This window comes from Pelodiscus sinensis, chromosome 5 (genome assembly GCF_049634645.1).
Source record: "Pelodiscus sinensis isolate JC-2024 chromosome 5, ASM4963464v1, whole genome shotgun sequence".
NCBI lineage: Eukaryota > Metazoa > Chordata > Testudines > Trionychidae > Pelodiscus > Pelodiscus sinensis.
In genome coordinates this window covers 106,169,523-106,188,100 of record NC_134715.1, presented here as the reverse complement: position 1 = coordinate 106,188,100, position 18,578 = coordinate 106,169,523, and the positions used below count along the sequence as shown (strand labels likewise).

Genomic DNA, 18,578 nt, shown 5'->3' with positions numbered 1-18,578 from the left:
TCCTGTTGTTTCCAATAGGTGTCTTTTTAACACTTATAAAACAAAATTGGTAATAAAAAATAATAATAATGATTTAATAACCAATTTGCTGTTACAGAGCACTTTTTCTTTAAAGATGTCAAAGGACATTACCAAGGGATATGTCCCATATTTGTGAAATGGGGAAACCAAGGCACAGATCTTAAAAGTCTGGCCTCACAGCTAGGGACAGAATTTAGTAAGGTTCCCTCTAATTTTTTTTCCATCTGTGTGCAGAATAAATTTTGCTCTGTGCACTTACACATGTGGATGTACACCATCAGCAGAAACACATGCTGCCTGGCTGGAGATGCTCTGCTAATTAGCTGGGTGGAATTTGAATCTCTTCTGGGCAGCTGCACAAGTGCTCAGCTTACAGGGGGCACTGGCATCCAGGTCTCCTAATTCCTCAACCCCTGAATCTAACCACTAGCCACCAGCTGCTTCAGTAACTATGTGTTTTATCCTCTGTCATTCCCGTTTTGGTCCCTATCCTAAAAACACTTACGCACATGCTTAATTTTACTGATATATGTAGGTCTCTTGATTTTCAGTTAAGTATATGTGTAAATTCTTTGCAGAATCAGGGCCTATGGGATCATCACACAGCATAGATTATTTTAGAGTTAGTAAAATTAACAAGGGCCATAAGTGCAACAGTGCATGGTACTGGTACTGAAAGTATGTTTGTAGAGATTTGCACTGTCAGAAATATCTCTGTTTTGTTAGAGTACACTTGTGCCTTGTTTGAGCGCCTGGGAAATAGTTATACAATACACTGTTATTCCAACACTTAAAATATTCCACCCATTTGTAATGAAAACAATAATTAACAATAATTAATACTTAGCACTGACATAGTGAAACATCTCTAACGCAGCTGTGTCTTATTGGAATCACTTACTCGGTTTCTACGGAGACAATCTTTGCTTGGAGCTGGGCCTGAGCACTACTGAAATCCGATACCATATTCTGGATTTCTTTATGGTGCTCTTGTTTCAAGATGTCCAGTTCTCTTTTGTGCTTGACTTTGAGGTCTTCCAGGAGCCTGTCAAAATGGGGTTAAAGTCACTCAAGTGTTTAACATTCATTAATTAGCGGCTGATGGATAAATACTATTAAGAGTTCTGATTATTTTAGGCTAAGAAGAAGGTTAACTCAGCACAGCTCAGGAGCAGTGCCCACTGATGGGATCATGTGTAGTTCAGCCTTATCAGGAATACTTAGGATATCGAGAAGAAATATATGAATTAATCTTATAACACAAGGCTTACAAACCTCAGGCTCTTAAGATATTAATCTTAGCCAAATCAGGTCTTAGTAATATCATAAAAATAAATTAGCATAATTTATCCTAAGTAAGATAATAATTAACTTGCTGAGCTGTGTTTGTGTGAACTATACTGATGTTTTGAAAATAATGGCTGAGTTTGTATAATAACATCTATGAGAGATCAGAAGACAACACAATGATGTTGTGAAGACCAGGACTTTGACAGGGTTCAAAAGAGAACTAGAAAAATTCATGGAGGTTAGGTCCCTCAGTAGTTATTAGCCAGAATGGGTAGGAATGGTATTCCTAGCCTTTGTTTGTCAGAGGCTGGAAATGGGTGACAGGAGAGGGTTTACTTGATGATGATTTGTACATCTCTCTCTTTTCTTTGTGTCTCAGAGGGATAGCCATGTTAGTCTGTAACTTTAAAAACAATGAGTAGTCCTGTGGCACCTTAGGGTATGTCTACACTACAAAGTTAATTCGAACTAACAGCCATTAGTTCGAATTAACTTTAATAGCGGCTATACATGCAAACCGCTAGTTCAAATTTAAATAGAACTAACGGAGCGCTTAATTCGAACTAGGTAAACCTCATTCTACGAGGACTAACGCCTAGTTCGAATTAAGTAGTTCGAATTAAGGGCTGTGTAGCCACTTAATTCGAACTAGTGGGAGGCTAGCCCTCCCCAGCTTGCCCTGGTGGCCACTCTGGGCCAAACCAGGGAAACTCTTCTGCCCCCCTCCCAGCCCTGGAGCCCTTAAAGGGCCACGGTCTGGCTACGGTGCTAGTGCCAGTTGCAAGCCTGCCAGCACCCAGCCAGCAGACCTGCCTGCCAGCACCCAGTATGGCCTGCACCTGGCACAAGATGAGCCAGCCACCTGCTGCCACCCAGCCCTCCGCCTCTTCCCGGGACCAGGCTGGCAGCTCACAGAAGCCTGCCCGGGGCCGCAAGAGGTGGGTGCCCGCCTGGTCTAGTGCGGAGATCGTGGACTTCATCGAGGTTTGAGGGGAGGCCTCCAATATCCACGATCTCTACACTAGCCACAGGAACACGGCTGTCTACAGTCGCATGGCTGCCAGCCTGGCCACCAGAGGCCACATGTGGACCCGGGAGCAGGTCCGCCACAAAATAAAGGAACTGCAGCAGGCCTACCCCAGGGCCTCCCAGCCAGGGTCCGACCCGGAGGCATGCCCTCACTTTGAGGCCCTGGACCACATCCTGGGGGCTCATGCAATTCATGACCCCCAGGTGGTGATTGACCCCAGGGCAGAGGGACCCGTCCCTGACACGGAGGAGGAGGATGACGCTGAGAGCCAGGAGCCTGCAGGGAGCATGGCCAATACCCAGGACCCCCGAGGCATCCCACAGAGCACATCGGCTGTGTTGTCCGAGGCCAGGAAGGGCTCCACATGTGAGTGCCATCATGCTCCCTTTATGTGTATGGGAGAGTGGGGGGAGAGGGAGCCCAGGGACAGTGCACCTGGGCCTTGCCCACCATGGAGCAGCAGCTGGGTGTCATGCAGGGGCCCTGGCCCGTTCCTCACACGCCGACCTCGCTTTGCAGAGGGGGGCTGGGTTTCACCCACTGTGTCCCCACGGAGAACTGACCACTGCTCTTGTTTCACCACAGCCGCAGCACCTGGGACTGCAGGGCGCACCACCCTGCCTGCAACAGCCACCCACACCCAGGCCAGCAGGTGCACCAAGAACCTGGAGGACTACCAGCGGTGGCACCTGCGGCTATTGGAGCACCAGCTCCGCATCCAGGACCACTGGGTCTGGGAGGACCTGTGGTTGTGGCAACAGAGGTTGGAGGTGCTGGAGGAGCAGAGACGTGCTCTCAGAGGTCACCTCCAGACCCTGGTGGACAGGTTCCTGCCTCCTCCTGCTCCAGCCCCTGCGGCCGCCCCAGCTCTCGCTCCTCCTTCCACCCCTGCTCCCCTTCCTGCTTCCTCCGCACCCCCCGTCCCTCCTGCCCCACATCCACAGTGCTGCGAGATGGGAGAGCAAGCAGGACCCCCAACCCTGACCTTTCCCTTCCCTTCCTCCCCTTCCACCCCCTTTCAGCTTCCTCCTCCCAGGTTTCTCCCTCCCCCACCCCAGTTATGTACAATAAAGAGAGATTTTTGTTGGCAAAACAGTTGTGTTTATTTTACAGTAGGAAGGGGGGTTAGGGAGGGGAAAGGGGAAGGAGAGGAGGGTGGAAGAAGGCCCCAGTGGGGCATGCAGGGAGAGTTCAGTCCTCCTCCACCTGGAAGCTCTCCAGCAGGGCTTCCCGGATCTGGACGGCCCCCCGCTGGGCCTCCTGGATGTCAGTGGTGTGGGGCTGCACGTACTGGTCAGCCATGCGCTCAGCCTCAGCCATCCAGGCTGGCAGGAAAGCCTCCCCCCTTCCACTCACATAAACTGTGCAGCACACAACATGCTGCCACCATGGAAGGGATATTGTGCTCGGCGAGGTCGAGGCAGGTGAGGAGGCACCTAAAGCGTGCTTTCAGGCATCTGAAGGCCCCCTTGACCACAATGCGGGCCCTGGTGAGCCTGGCATTGAAGGCCTGCTGGGAGGGGTTGAGGTGCCCCGTGTACGTCTTCATGAGCCAGGGCTCTAGGGGGTAAGCCGCATCCCCCACCAGGCAGATGGGCATGTCCATGTCCCTGACCCTGATGTGGCGGTCAGGGAAGAAGGTCCTGGCCTGCAGCCTCTGGCACACGGAGGAGTTCCGGAACACCCTGGCATCGTGTGCCTTGCCGGACCAGCCCACATTAATGTCCATGAACTGGCCCCGGTGGTCTCACATGGCCTGCAGGAGGACAGAGAAGTACCCCTTGCAGTTGATGTACTGGGAGGCCTGGTGTTCCAGGGCATGGATGGGGATGTGCGTCCCATCGATGGCCCCCTCCCCCGCAGTTGGGGAAGCTGAGGGCGCCGAACCTCTGGATGACCGCATCCGGGGCGGCGAGGCGGACCACCCTGCGGAGCAGCACCTGGTTGATGGCCTTGACCACCTGCAAAGAGACACAGCAAAGCGCAAATCACTGAGGCGCCCGGGTGGCTGGGAGTGTTCGTTCCCTGGCACTGCCCCGTGCCCCACTCCCGGAAACAACACCCGAAGGTGGCGTGTAGTACGGCCAAGACAGACCGAACCCTTCCGTGCGGGACACTTTCACCTCCTCCCCCCCCATTTTCCCTGGGGCAGCCCATCCCCTCCTTGCAGCCTCTTTCCCCCCCAGCCCAGTGGCTGGTGGGTGCCGTACCTGCATGAGCACTGCTCCAATGGTGGATTTCCCCACACCGAACTGGTTCCTGACGGATCGGTAGCTGTCCAGTGTGGAGAGCTTCCACAGGGCGATGGCCACATGCTTCTGGAAGATGATGGCGGGACTTATGCGAGTGTCCCATCACCACAGAGCAGAGGTGAGCCACTTGCAGAGCTCCAGGAAGGTGTCCTTCTTCATCCTGAAGTTCTGGGTCCACTGTTGGTCTCCTCAGCGCTCCAGGACGATGTGGTCCCACCAGTCGCTGCTGGTGTCCAGATGCCAGATGTGGCAGGGCACGCTGGCGTCTGGGCGCTGCTGCCGCTCCTCCACAACCCCCGGGGAGGCCAGGGGGAGAGGCAGGGGGCTGACATGCACCAGATGGTGCAAGGCAGCCTCCAGCCATTCCTGGCAGGCTTGCAGCAGCAAGTCCAGAAACTGGAACAGCATGCCCAGGGCGAGCTCTGGCTCCATGTTGCCAACTGTGGCGGCGTCCCCAATGGGAACCATCGACACAGGCAAGAAGAGAGAAAAACGCTTTGCTGTCCCTCGGCAAGGTAGGCAAGCAAGCGGAAAAGCTGAGAACTGGCTGTCCAGGGGGGGGTCCCTTTAAGCACAAGCCTCAGACAGCAGCCACACAAAGCAACTACTGACCTGATGCCCTACCGGAACCAGTTTCAGCTGCCCTTAAATGCGACCCAGCGTCCAACCAGTGTGGACGCGCTAGTTCAAATTAGCAAAACGCTAATTCAAATTAGTTTTTGGGTCTAGATGTGCTAATTCGAATTAGCTTAGTTTGAATTAACTAATTCGAATTAAGTTAGTTCCAATTAGTGCTGTAGCATAGACATACCCTTAGAGACTAACAAAAACATATATAGTGTCATGAGCTTTCATGGGCAAAGCCCACTTCTTCAGATGAGATTATCTTGAGAGAGAATGTCTCGTTTTGGTGGGCCTAGTGTGCACTTCTACCCCCAACTAATGTGAGACATGACTAAAGGCCACAACAGTCATCAATCGGAGCTTCCAACTGTGAAACAACTTGCAGAAAAAGAGAGAAGAGAGTCAATGTCCTGAAAAGAAGAGTATCAAAGTTGTCAGGCCAAAAACTGACACACACATGCAACACCTTACATTTTAAAGTCCTATTACTGCCCTTCCCAAACAAGGGCTTCAGATCCCAGCTCCTCCAATGTATGATCTGCAAGCAAACCCAGAATACCTATGATCACATCTCATGCCATACTAGCAGTTCTTTGATCCATTATATCAATTAGCAAGGGGTAGGAGTTAAATAACTGGTTATGACCAGCAATGATCATTTGGGTCATCCACTCTCACTCCCTATATTCTGCAAGACTACCCCTTACCACGATGTCTACAAATGTCTCAACTACCTTAATCTTGGATACTTACTGTGATCTACTTCCCTTATGCTAATACTCAGGTGCTTTTGCCATTGAGAATTGTTACACCTTAATTTTTGCCCTTAGTATCTATCCTGCATTTCTCCTTTTTTAGTCTCAGGTCATTGTTCCTTTTCCTTTCATGTTCTTAGAATGTCAATAATTATTTCTTTCATGACCACAGGTTCTAAATACCTCCAAGGTAACTGGAAGCGCTGCTGACATTAGACTCTGTGGTTTGCATTTCTTTCTGTTGACCTTGTTTCAAAGTCTCCAGTTCTTTTGAATACTTGGCTTTAAGGTCACTTTCAAGTAACTTCCAAAATGAAGTAAGAAGAGACTCCATTTCCCATTCATTAATTAGTTACTGAGTGGTAAAAGCCAACAGAGATATTCAGGCACTCCTGAAGGTAATGAATTTCTCAGAATGTTCCCTGAGTTCTCTTTCTAGATTATCCTAGACAGATTTTTAAAGGACCTGTCCATTGGTAGGGCCCAACAATCACACAACTTGATTAATTATGGACAAGCTTTCTAGACCAGTGGAGGAGCTCCAAGTTTAAAATATAATTCTCTTTAGGAAATAAATTCAGATCTCTCATAGCATTTGGAATATTGATGTCAGCAATTTGTTAACTCTCTATGAGATACCTGTGAAGGTACTAATATAAGGCAGACCTGTGCTGCTTCTCATTGTCCTGAAGGCAAGGGGACAGTGGAGGCTCTTGCTTCTGTAAGGCCGCCCCTGAATTCAGCAGTTCCGTTGTGTCCCTTAGAAGCAAATTCTCCTTCTTGAGCCCAGCAATCTCATTCTGACATTTCTCCAGTTCCTCAGTAAGAAATTTAATTTGGTTTTGCTTGCTTCCTTCCTAAGGGTGGGGGAGTGGAAAAGGGAAAATTTAGCTATTATTATCTGCTGGTTAAATAGCCAGAGGCTTTCCCAGGACTGCAATTGGTTATCATGATCGAGAGCTGAACTTTGAATAAAACAACTGAAACACAAAGTTTATGATGTACAGCACAGTTTATGCAGTACAGATGTTATCATGTCACTTTAAAATCTTGCCATTCAGGACTGAGTTCTCTGTTCCTAGCAAACTGCCAGAAATAAAACACCACTACAACTACCATCAATGAAAGTTTAAGGATATTGGTCAAAACAACAGAAAACATTCAAACCAATCTTTCAGTGAACAAACTTCAAGGGTTGGGATCTTTTTTAAGATGCCATGAAGCTATATGGAATGAATGAGGACAAGTCTACACTATGGGGCAATGTCAACCTAAGGAAACCAACTCCAGCTGCATGACTAGAATAGCTGGAGTCAACATGCTTTAGGTTGAGTTGTCATGGGGGTCTCCACTGGGAGAGAGGGGTTGATGAGAGAAACTCTCCCGTCGATTTCCTTACACTTCTTGTTCTGGTGGAGTACTGGAGTCAACAAGAGAGTAAAAAAGTAATCAGCAGTCAATTTAGCAGGTCTTTACTAGACCCACTAAAACGACCTCAGAGGGATTGATCTCCCAGTAAGTGTAGATCTGTTCTGAGTCTATAAAGTAACTTAACATAATGACAAATTAACTGGCTATAATAAATATAATCAAGTGACTGGATTCTAAAGTATATATGTATTCATCTTAAGTAATACATACATATATATTTACATCCACCAATAACATTACTCACACATGCACACACAGGCCAAAGTTTTCAAACATAGATGCTGAAAGTTAGACACCTACCAACAAACATCAGTCACCTGCAGCATCTATTAAAATCAATGGTACTTTTGGGTTTGCTGCATCTCTAAAAATCAGTTATATTAGGTAGCTATTGTCAGGCACAAAATGTTTTAAAAGTTTGGGCAAACTATATGTAAGGGAGAACAAGGAGCAAGTACTTTTAAACACATGAAATGCTATACAATACCAGGTATTGGAATGGGCACAGACCCACTTTACAAGTTTCCCATGGAATATGAGGGGAAAGCCATACAGACATCTAGTCAGAATGCTGCACTTTTCATGGACTATTGGGCTATGTCTAGATTACATGGCTCCGTCAACGGAGCCATGTAGTCTAGACGTAGCCTTGGTGTATGTATTCAATTAACCCCCCCAAAAGGGCTTGTAGATTTATAGTGTCAAATGTGAATGCAGTAGGATCCCATCTATCAGTGACATATACAATAAATGTTGAAATTAGTGATCAATTGGCTGTATGTTTTTTTCTGTTGTGGATCTCACTCTCAAAATACTACATGGAACACAAATTTGCCCACCAAAGGAAAATGATGATAAACTGCACCCAATTCCTTTTGACTCTGAGTCAAAGGAAGGAGACCCTGTTTGTTTCCACATGGGAATAGTGTAATTTAAAACCTAAGCCGGAGTTTTCACCATCTGATCAGGAGCACCATATGATGATAAAGTAAGAACTGGAAGATTGCCTCTTGTTTCTTTAGTGCTCTCACACTCTTCAGTTCCAGCTGGAGTTCTTCCATTTGTTTTGTGTGACTTATACAGGATGTGTGATGCTCAGATAGCTCCATCCTCAATGTTTCTAGCAACAACAATAAAAGACTTATCAGGAAGTTAAGGGGGTAAGAGGTCAGACATAGAGCAATACACACATACACTTTTGCTATGGGAGGTAAAGAAATTAAAGGGTTAAGTTTTGTCATGACACTCAAGCTTTGCCTACACTGCCAATAGAACAACAAAACTTTTGTCATTCACAGGTGCTTAAACTCCACCCCTACACCTCCCCAGAAAGACAAGTTTTGTCGTTGTCAGCAGGTATGCTCTCCTGTCCACAATGTGAACCCTACTCGTAGAGGTTGGAAGTATTTTGTCAGAAAAAGTGCTGATAATGGTGTTTATACTGCCCTACTTTTAGCAATGGCCGTATTGACATGGCCAGGTCACTAAAAGCTGCGTTGTGTAGACAAAGTCTTAATTGCTTCACCATTCAGTCTATTGAATAAACCTGGAAAAAGCAGGAAGTACCCCACACACACTGTAGAGTGGACCCTGTCTGCTCTGGTGGCATAATTCACCTGCTAAATAACAACTACAGGTTATTGTGCTTCCACAACAAGATAATGCAGGAATCAGTGGATGAGATTCTATAACTTATGGTATAGCTCTGACCGATCACAGTGGTCTCTTCTGGCCTTCTGGGTGTACTTGCCCAATTCCCTTTTATAGATATCTATGCACCACTGGTGGTGCATAGACAGCTATAAAAAAGCCACAAGGGGCTAATGGAGAATTCCTCTGTGCAATATTGGACTGATGTAAACAACTCTATACCAGCCCTAGGATCTGGCATAGAAGGAAAACTGGGAGGTGATCGTGGCAGGAGGGAACATGCTGGATTGCTGAACACTACAGGAGTTCTGGGCTGCACTACAGATAGTCCATAGGCAAGCCAACTCAAGTCAATGAAAAACTCTTAAAAATTAGTGGTTTCACATCAATGAGTAGAAATTGGCTTATTCTTTGTTTTACTTTATATTGGAACAATTCAGTAAGAGAGATTTCTAAGTACATAACATTAAAACAAAGTCAACCACTATGTGAATGTATGAATAGTCCCCTAAAATATGAAAAGTATTTATACAGAATTTATTGTTATTGTTTTACTTTATATCAGAAAGATACCTTAAAATATATTTTTTGTGTAAATTATATTAAAACAAAATCAACCACAATGTAAATCTATGAACAGCGACCTAAAACTATGAGAGGTATTTAATTACAGTGACTATATCATAGCTGTGGTTAGTTTTTAGGGTACCCTGAGAGTATAACTTGGAAAGTAAATGAAATTTTAATCATTTAACCTCAAATTAGATAAAGCTTAAACTTACATTTAATCTTATTTTTCCAGCTGTAGTGTATTTTGAAATAACTCCCTAGTGTAGACCAGGGCCTACAGACTTCACTCTTTCTGCAACTTTCCTTTCACCTGTGGGTGCGATTCACCACTATATAGAGGTCCAGTAGGACACCTATGTACCACTTTGTCCTAGCTATAGTTTAGGACGTAGAGATGTGCCAGCCTGTGGTTAGCCCTCAGCACAAGGGTCAGTTTTTATCTGTATTTCCAGTGTAGTGGAGTATCCATTTTTAATGGCGTTAGGCTACTAGTTAGTTATTGTTAAATGAGTCTAAATCATGTTATACTATTAAATATATTTTTTTCTTATTATTTCTTATTATTTCACACAAACAGCTTAATGGTAATTAAAACGGTGTGCACCCCACCAAGTATTGCTTTTTTAACACTAAAAATTATAACATTTGCATCATACCGCCTTGCTTTTCCCTTCACTTTCTTGCCAGGAGAAAAAAATCCCACAGGACTTCACTTATGACTCAATACCAGGTAAATCACACTGGATAGAGGCAATCAAGACTGAAGCAATTGCAAAAGAAAAGACTAAAAATTAATCAGGAGTGTCCAAACTTCATCCAAGCAAGGGCTATGCTGGCAATTTGCCAAGAGCCTTAGGGATATGCCTAATTTGCCAAAAGTGGTGCAAACTGAAGGTGTTGCGTAGAGACCACAGGTCCCAGCATGCAATGCTCTATCTAGATCTGAGCATTTTATGCTGAGATATTTGCAGATCACAGTAGCAAGAACAAAGCTGCCATTAGCAGCATCACGGAATTCAGTAAGTTACATTTTACCCATGGCAGATATAAAGAAATAAACAAAATCCCACAAAATTCCAGCTATCATGTATTGATTTACTGTGTCTGCGTAGGCAGCTTTGTGAAATAGGCCACTGACCACTAGACCCTAAGCTAACAATAAGCATGTGTGGCTAAAACTTTGTCTGCTGCAGGCTGACAAAGAGTTGGATTTGTAGGACATGGGGCAAAGAATACATGGAATGACCAGAGTATCTCTCAAATCTTAATAAAGTAAGAAGCTCTGTGTGACACATGGCTTGCTATACCTATCAATGCAGCTTGTTGTTTTTGTATCCATTCAATTTCACCCTCTTTTTTTGCTTTCTCTTCCAAAGCCTGTACTTCCAATCTGTGAAACTGATGCTGGATTTTGATGTTGTCATCATATTGCTTCTTCAAATGTTCCTCTACCTCCTGCAGCCAAGACAAATATATGTAGGTCTTAATTTACCACTTTGTTACTCCAGCTTTAATGCAAGGCTGAATCAGACTCCTCATATGTACGGCATATTTAATTTTCATCATCCCAAATAGCTTCATCAACACAAGATTAGCAGAAGATTCAAAAATAAAATAAAATAAAGGAACATAAGAAGTATTCCAGGCCTCTTATAGCAGAATTCGAGAAGTTCTCAATGTTTGTATCAGCTATGAAACACAAATGTTGAAGTTTGTAATATTGGTCATTAGAAAGGTAATTTTTCTTCAGCCTCCAGGAAGGTCTCAATATTATTGGCAAAATCCTACAGTCCTTCCTGTCACCATATTTGGAGATAAAAACCAACTATCATTGTGAGTGAAGTCTTCACTGAGTCTAGTTTGCAGGCCATGGCCTTATGTGATTGGGACATTCTGAGGGCCAAATGCTGCCCTAAAATAGATCTATGCCACCTGACTGACTGTGGTTTCCTCCAAGAACCTAAGGCAGAATTTGATTAGGAATTTGTAAAGAAATGGTCTAAGCTAAGTAACTAAAGAGTTAATTTAAAGCTCATGTGCAATATGGATATGAACTCAATGTCACAATCAGAGGATATTTTTAAATTTACCTTTCTTTAGGACAATACACAGTGTAAATCTTACATCTTATGTTGCCAATGAGGCCTATCTACATAAGCATTTAAAAGAAGTAGTTTTTACACTTCTATTGTTGATTTTTACACATTCTTTAATCTGCACACGTTATAATAATCAGTTTATTGTATTTTAAATAAAATATTATATGTAGAAATTAATTATGGATGAACAAGAAAAAGTGAGAGTCCTAGTAATATTATACTTAAATATATATATATATTTCTTAGGAGTTTCCTCTTATTTTTGAGGCCAGGCTCAGGTAATGCCTATAAAAACACGTCCTTCACAGTGTAATCTGTATTCAAGCACTGACACAATGAAATAAAGCACAAAAGCAGGTCCACAAGCTATCAGAACTGCAGGCTAGCCTGTTACTTGAAATAACAATGACCTATCTTTAGGATAACTGGAAATACCTGAATTTAGATTGCCATCTCTCAGCTTATAGTTACCCTAAAATGCTTTAAGTCAGAACCGAGTAAGGAAATGAAAATAAACAGCACCAATGTCAGTGCAAAACTACCTTGAGTTCTTGATTTTTGCTTTTTTCTAGCATGTGTAGGGTTCTCTGATGTGATGCCTCCAGCTGAGCTTTACAATTCTGGCTTTGTTTTACAGTGTCCTGAAGATCCTGTAAAAGCTTTTCTTTTTCTTTGCTGGACTGTAGAGTCTGCTCCTTCAGAGATTCTTTGAAGTTATTTGCTTGGTGAGCTAAAGTTTGCTTTAGCTGAGCAACCTTTACCAATGAGTACAGTTACCAGGATATGGTTAGCTGTTAGCTTCAACAATTAGTATTTATATTACTATAGCTCCTACAAGCCCTAGTCAGGATCTCACGGCGCTATGCACTGGACAAACTACTGTGCTCAGCTGCTTTGCAGCATCAAAATAGATTCATCTGAAGAACCTGTGATCAGTTTAACTATACTTTATGAATATGTGAGGCTTTTTGAAAACATCAGGATATTCATTTCTTGGTGGAAGAAAGTCTCTTATTTCTCTCAGTAATGATCTTTCTGACTTGTCTAGCTCTGCAACTCAAAGTCAGCTTGAAGAATGATGGATGCAACTGAACACCGGAAGGATGGAAGTACTAGACTGGTGGAAGGGGAGCAGGCTCTGTGGGGATGCTTATACCCTCCCAGAAAGAATATAATCAAACACTGCCATCCTTTTTCCACCAGGCATTAGCTTAGACCCCATCAAGGAATTTATTAAAACAATAAAGCATTAGCACTTTGCACTCTTACCTAACTCAAATCATTTCCTACTCAAGGGTAGTCCATTATCCAAGTCACATGATAATTAAGGGCACAAATGCACATTTCCCAAAGCAGGTTCAAGAGCAGAGTTACTGTGGCATTTGAGTTGTGACACTGATAGCTCCACTGACAAAAAGGGCAATGAGGCAGTTAGTGCAAAAAACCTCCCATTAACAATAATGGAAGTTCTGTGCACCACACCCTAGATTTACGTTCTGTGCTTTCCTTCTCTCCTCATAACAAATAAATACTGAAGAAAGAGTATTTATCATATGAGTACAAATTGGACGTCCCTGGTCCAGCATCTTGAGAACCTTACTGGCCTCAAACAAAAGAATTTGCAGGACCAGAGGAGGTCTCCTATCACTGGCCCCCAAGCCCATTGCCCACCACTGGCAGGCTGCCCCAGTAAGCAACCCTGCCTAGCCCTCTCCCCCAACCTGGCTAGGCTACTTGCCCACCCACTGCTGGGTCCCTGGGTGGCATAGACCCCAGCTCCTGCTACGGGGCTCTGGGCCCACGCAGCTGGGGGCAGGTGCAGGGCTGGGGCTCTGGCCCCGGCCCCGTAGAGCCTCAACCCTGACACTGCACAGCGTGGGGAAGCTGCAGGGCTCTGGCCCTGTGCTCCTGGGGGTTGCATGGGGACTCCAACTCCGCACTGCCACAGGGCTCCAGCCTCAGCTCTGCACTCCTGGGGGCTACTGCAGGACTCTGGCCCGAGTCCTGTGCTGTCCCCAGCTGGGCTGCTGACCCTGATGCCCAGCCTGGCTGGCCCTCCTGCCCTTGGGCTCCTGGGCTCTCTGATCCAGGAGCATCCATGGTCCTGTTGGACGAAGGTTGTTGCTGGACCATAGAGTGCTGGATTTTGGAGGTACAACCTATACCTATAATTACAGCTCTGACTTTTGGGGGTCCTGGGGCCAGTTAGTGTACGGTCATTCCCTTTTTTTATTGCTACATTTTCTAAATAACTGGCTACATCTGTCATGACAAAATTCACTGCTGCTGATCTCTCATGAACCAAGGAGCATATTTACTATGTAAAGGGTTAGTCACCATACCTGCACTTGTAAATTTGACTTTTGGTTTTGCCGTTCTTCCTGCAAGGTCTTTGCTTCTTTTGTCTTCTCTTTCTGGAAAGCAGTGAGAAAAGAATGCCTGCCTTCCCTTTTGGGGACACGTGCACTTTCTAGCCTTAAAGAAACAGAGGCCATGGTGTTAAAGGGAGAACTTTACTGGCCAACAAAGTTGTGTCCCTATAATTTATGACTTTTCTAGATTGGCCAAATTATTGCCTGTCTCCGTACTAGTGGGTACTCATTTTTCTCTTCTTCAGCATGGTCTGGGTTCTCTGTGTTTACATCAGTTTATAATTACTTGTCAAGCCGAAAAGCTTTATTAGCTGCTCATAAGCCTACTGTTGCTTTGCATTTGTGGCCTTCTTTCATGTCTTGATTGGCCAGAAGAAGGTGTTAATGAGCAATGCAAGACCACCCCCTCACTCCACAGCACAGCTTCCATGCATAGTTTCTTTCCGGGTCTCAATGTGCTCCCTCTCCCTAGGTGCTTAGTACTTCTGCCCAGGGCTGAGCATACCTGCTGCCTTTCTGCCAAGGGCTGAGCACTCACCCAGTGGATTCACATAACCTCTCCCCATTCCCAGAAACCCAGGGTCCTTCCCACAACTACTCAGGGTGCCCTTAGCCTTCCCGGGTTCAGTCCACAACCTCTCCAAATTTCTGAAGGGATGCAGCTCCCAGCATCTTCTGTGTCTACTAATACACTCCAGTAAAACCTAAATTCCAAGGCACTTTATAACTGGAGCCTTCTGCTTGCACTGTACCGTGGCTTGGCTTCATGTCTGGTCCCTGTCTGTGCTCTTAAGGGCTCTTGGCTTTTGCCACTTTCTCTCTGCAACTTAGACCCATCTTTCTGCTGTAGAAACAGAGCCTGCAATTAAGACAAAAAGGCAAGAATGATACTTGCTGTTAGAGACACGTGCAGCTTAAACACAAGCTCTTTGTTTCTTTTAAAGTTATTTAAATTTTCTATTTGCATTTTTTTTTTCAAATTTACTTCTCCTGCAAAATAATTAAAGGACCAGAAGGAACATTGCATATAAATGGGAGGGCTGGGTTGGTTTTGATTACCACTTTGAGTAAAATATCAGTAGGGTTGTCTTTGTTCCTTTTTAAGTGATGGTCACATGAAGCATGCATGACCATGGCCATGAATTTGCAACATCCCAGACAAAAGTCAGAACTGTCTATTCCAACAACACAGGTCTCTAGCACCTGAACCACATGTCTCCTTTAGTTAGAGATGCTTTTATATCCTGTATAGGGCAGCCATAAGAGGGACTAAGACCTTGTCTATACTGACAGATTAGGTCGAATTTATTAAGGTCAGTTTTCTAGCATCCCAATTTGTAAAGTCAAAGGTGCGCATCCCTACTGTGCGCAAGAGTTTGATGTGGTGCCTTCCCAGCAGGGCAGCTACTGTCAACTTTGACAGTGATGTATTCTCCTCTTCTTCCTCATCCACACTGTCCTCCATGCTGCTGCCCACGGCTGCCTGAGTGTCTTGGGAGGAATCTACAGACTGGCTTGGGAAATTAGTCTGGTCCCCCCCTAGAATCCCAGGCAGCTGCTCATAGAAGTGGCATGTTTGCAGTGATGACCAGACCATGCATATGCCTCCTTTGTCTTCTGGTACGCCTGCCTGAGCTCTTTTATTTTCACGTGGCACTGCTGGGCATCCCTGGTGTATCCTCTCTCAACCATGCCCTGTGTGGTCTTAGATATCAGTGGCATAGATATCAGTGTTTCTTTTGCTGTTTTGTAGCTCTACCTGAACTGACTCCTCTCCCTACACAGCAGTGAGGTCCAGGATCTCCTGCACGTTCCATGCTGGTGCTTGTTTACAACCTGGGGCATTCATGCTCAAGTGTGCTGCTGAGGTGTACTGCCTGCTTACTCAGAGGTCTGCTCACCATGCTGGCCACATTAGAAATTAAATTCAAATTTTCCCAGGGCTTTTCCTGTGCGCCCAGAGAGCAGCAGAGTTGAAAGTCCTGGCCAGAGTGTGACACTGTGGGACATCTCTCAGAGGCCAAGAACTTCAGCTTTCAAAACACTGAATCTCTGCTACCCTAAAGCTGGCTATTACCAAGCAATGTTGAATTTACCATTACTCCTTTTGAAAAGCAGGAGTACCAAAATCAACTTTAGCAGCCCTTATAGTCAACAGAACAGGTTTGGTGGTGTGAACTCACTGTTTACAAAATTGCTCTAATGCGGTTAAGTTTGGGGAGGGCACAAAACTCCCAGTGTAGACCAGGCCTTAGTCTGACATTCCAAACCATTCATGGATACAGCATTGGTTCTCATAAGTGCAAATCAGTGCAGGTCTGTTCCCTCCATTTAGTAGTGGTTGTTCTTGAATGCATGAGGTTCATAGGAGTTCAAATCCACCATTCAGGTACTTGTTGCTTGTAAGTGTGTGACTGTTTGGAAAACCACTCTTGGATTGGATTCTCCTTTGATACTCAGACAGTCAAGGGTGAGCTTGGTTTAACAGGGGAAGAGTGAGAGAAGAATATATATAAATTAGAGGCTTGTGTGAATTTGTCCCATTCTCCGTAGCTGTCTCACAAAGGCCTGATGTCCAGGCAGTACTGGAGACAGATACTCCTTTAGCTAAAGCAATAGAAGTTCCTGTTTTAGATGGTGAAGTTTCTCAGCTTCATCACTGATGCAGAATCTGTATCAGTTTAGCTGGGGAACATGGCAAACATGTCATGCATTACATTGTTTGCACTTAAGACATGATAGAAGGCAGTAAGCAGCAGAAAGCCTGGCCAAAAAAGTCTCTCTAGCAGGGCTGCCAAGGACAGAAAGCTGATCTAACAGGGAAATTGAATTAACCTTGAGGATTTTTATATATATCGGACTTCCCCATCTCTATTCATTATATGCACAGAGAAAGCTGGAAACCAGTTCAAATCTCTGATGTATGGTCAGGTCTCTATCATTGCCACATCTTTCAAATATTCATCTTAGGAGGGCCAAGGGATGTGTGGATTGGATCAGGGGCTTCGATGTAGACACTTGAGCTTTTCACATAGGTTGACATCTTAAATCAAGCTGAGGTCAATAGTGAAAGAAATTTACAATCTGTATGAACCATCAGGATGGCCTATTCAAAGTTAGGTGGTACTCTCAGTCTAGTGTCTAAGGACAGGTGCACACATTACAAACAAAAATGACACAATATTAGTTATCCTGATATTTGTTGCTTAGTATATATAGAAACTAAACTAGTTCCATCTAGTAGTGTCTTTGTGCCAACATGGCAAAAAGCACAAGTTGTGCGTGTGCAGTTAAAATTACTCTGGCAGGAATAAACACTGGGCTCTTCATTAATCTGTGGTACATTTAGTGCCATCTACTGGCAAAATTATATAAAAGCTATTCTGAGAGAACTACGAAAAGTTGGTAGGAATAAGCATATAGTTTCATTTATCTCAATAAAATATGTCCTCATTAAGATCACATGTAAATTTAATGCACCACATCAAAGAATATGCTGGTCTGTTCATTTGTAAGCAGGAGTAAAAACAGCATGCATAATGTGAGTAGATAAAGAGCATTTTTTAGATAAGATATTCCACATAACAAATTCTGACTAAAAATAGGACACTTGAGACAAAAAGCTGCATTTCAGAACTATAGCTCTGTGGGTGGGTAGACTCCCCTATTTGTAACAAAACGTGTAGGAATGTCTTGCACACTGGGCTCTGCAGAGTATGGGCCCAATCCTGCAAACCTTCATTCATGTGATTGTCTTTCACCTACTCATATAGTCCTATTGAGTTTAAGGAAATGCTTACATGAATAAGGACTATCACACTGACACAAGAGCCTCCAAAGAGGCCAGTAAAATGTATTATTTCACCTTTATCCTGCCAAAGGCACACTACATAACTATTCTGCAACTTCTGGGCAGGTAACTGAACCTTCTTCTTCTAGGTCCTGTGCTGTCTGGACCTAGAAGAAGAATGGTTTTCTGGATATAGTGTTATGAGACATGTTAGGATCAGGTCCCTCAAAATAATGGTAGGCACCAACCGTCCATTGGCAGTAATATTTTTAGGAAGAACTAAGGTCTCAACTTCTTCCAACAGGTAGTGCCTAGTTCTCTTGGAAACCCTCATGTCATGTACCTTGCTACCAACGTTGGTTTGGGGTTTTTTTTTAACCTGACTATGTGGTCCACCAAGTCATGGAGAATGATGGTGTAAGACACTGCAGTTTATATATTTGCTTACATATATGTCATCATTGGCCCCCATGCAGTTGGAGAACCCCATTCTCTGAAAGCCAACTATTACTTAAGGCACATTTGTAATGCCAATCACATGTGTGGATGTCACAGTAAATCTCTGTTACCACAATCCCTGCAGCTGACTTCCCAACACCAAACTGGTTAGCCTTTAACACGCCGGGCAACTCCATCCTGCTTCTGCACTGGTATGGCATTCCTCAATTGAGTGCTCTGGTGCAGGAGGTTTGGG

At 44.5% G+C, this 18,578-nt stretch overlaps 1 protein-coding gene across 1 annotated transcript in view; it reads right to left on the bottom strand.

The window, feature by feature from the left end:
* FAM184B (family with sequence similarity 184 member B) overlaps positions 1-18,578 on the bottom strand; it is an 88,744-nt gene that overhangs the window by 14,066 nt on the left and 56,100 nt on the right. The window contains exons 7-13 of the mRNA XM_075930681.1: positions 14,847-14,953; positions 14,065-14,197; positions 12,265-12,477; positions 10,931-11,078; positions 8,411-8,523; positions 6,639-6,829; positions 923-1,066 (exon numbers count right to left, since the gene is read on the bottom strand). Of these exons, the coding sequence (XP_075786796.1) occupies positions 923-1,066; positions 6,639-6,829; positions 8,411-8,523; positions 10,931-11,078; positions 12,265-12,477; positions 14,065-14,197; positions 14,847-14,953 (1,049 nt within the window). The remainder of the gene's footprint in view (positions 1-922; positions 1,067-6,638; positions 6,830-8,410; positions 8,524-10,930; positions 11,079-12,264; positions 12,478-14,064; positions 14,198-14,846; positions 14,954-18,578) is intronic.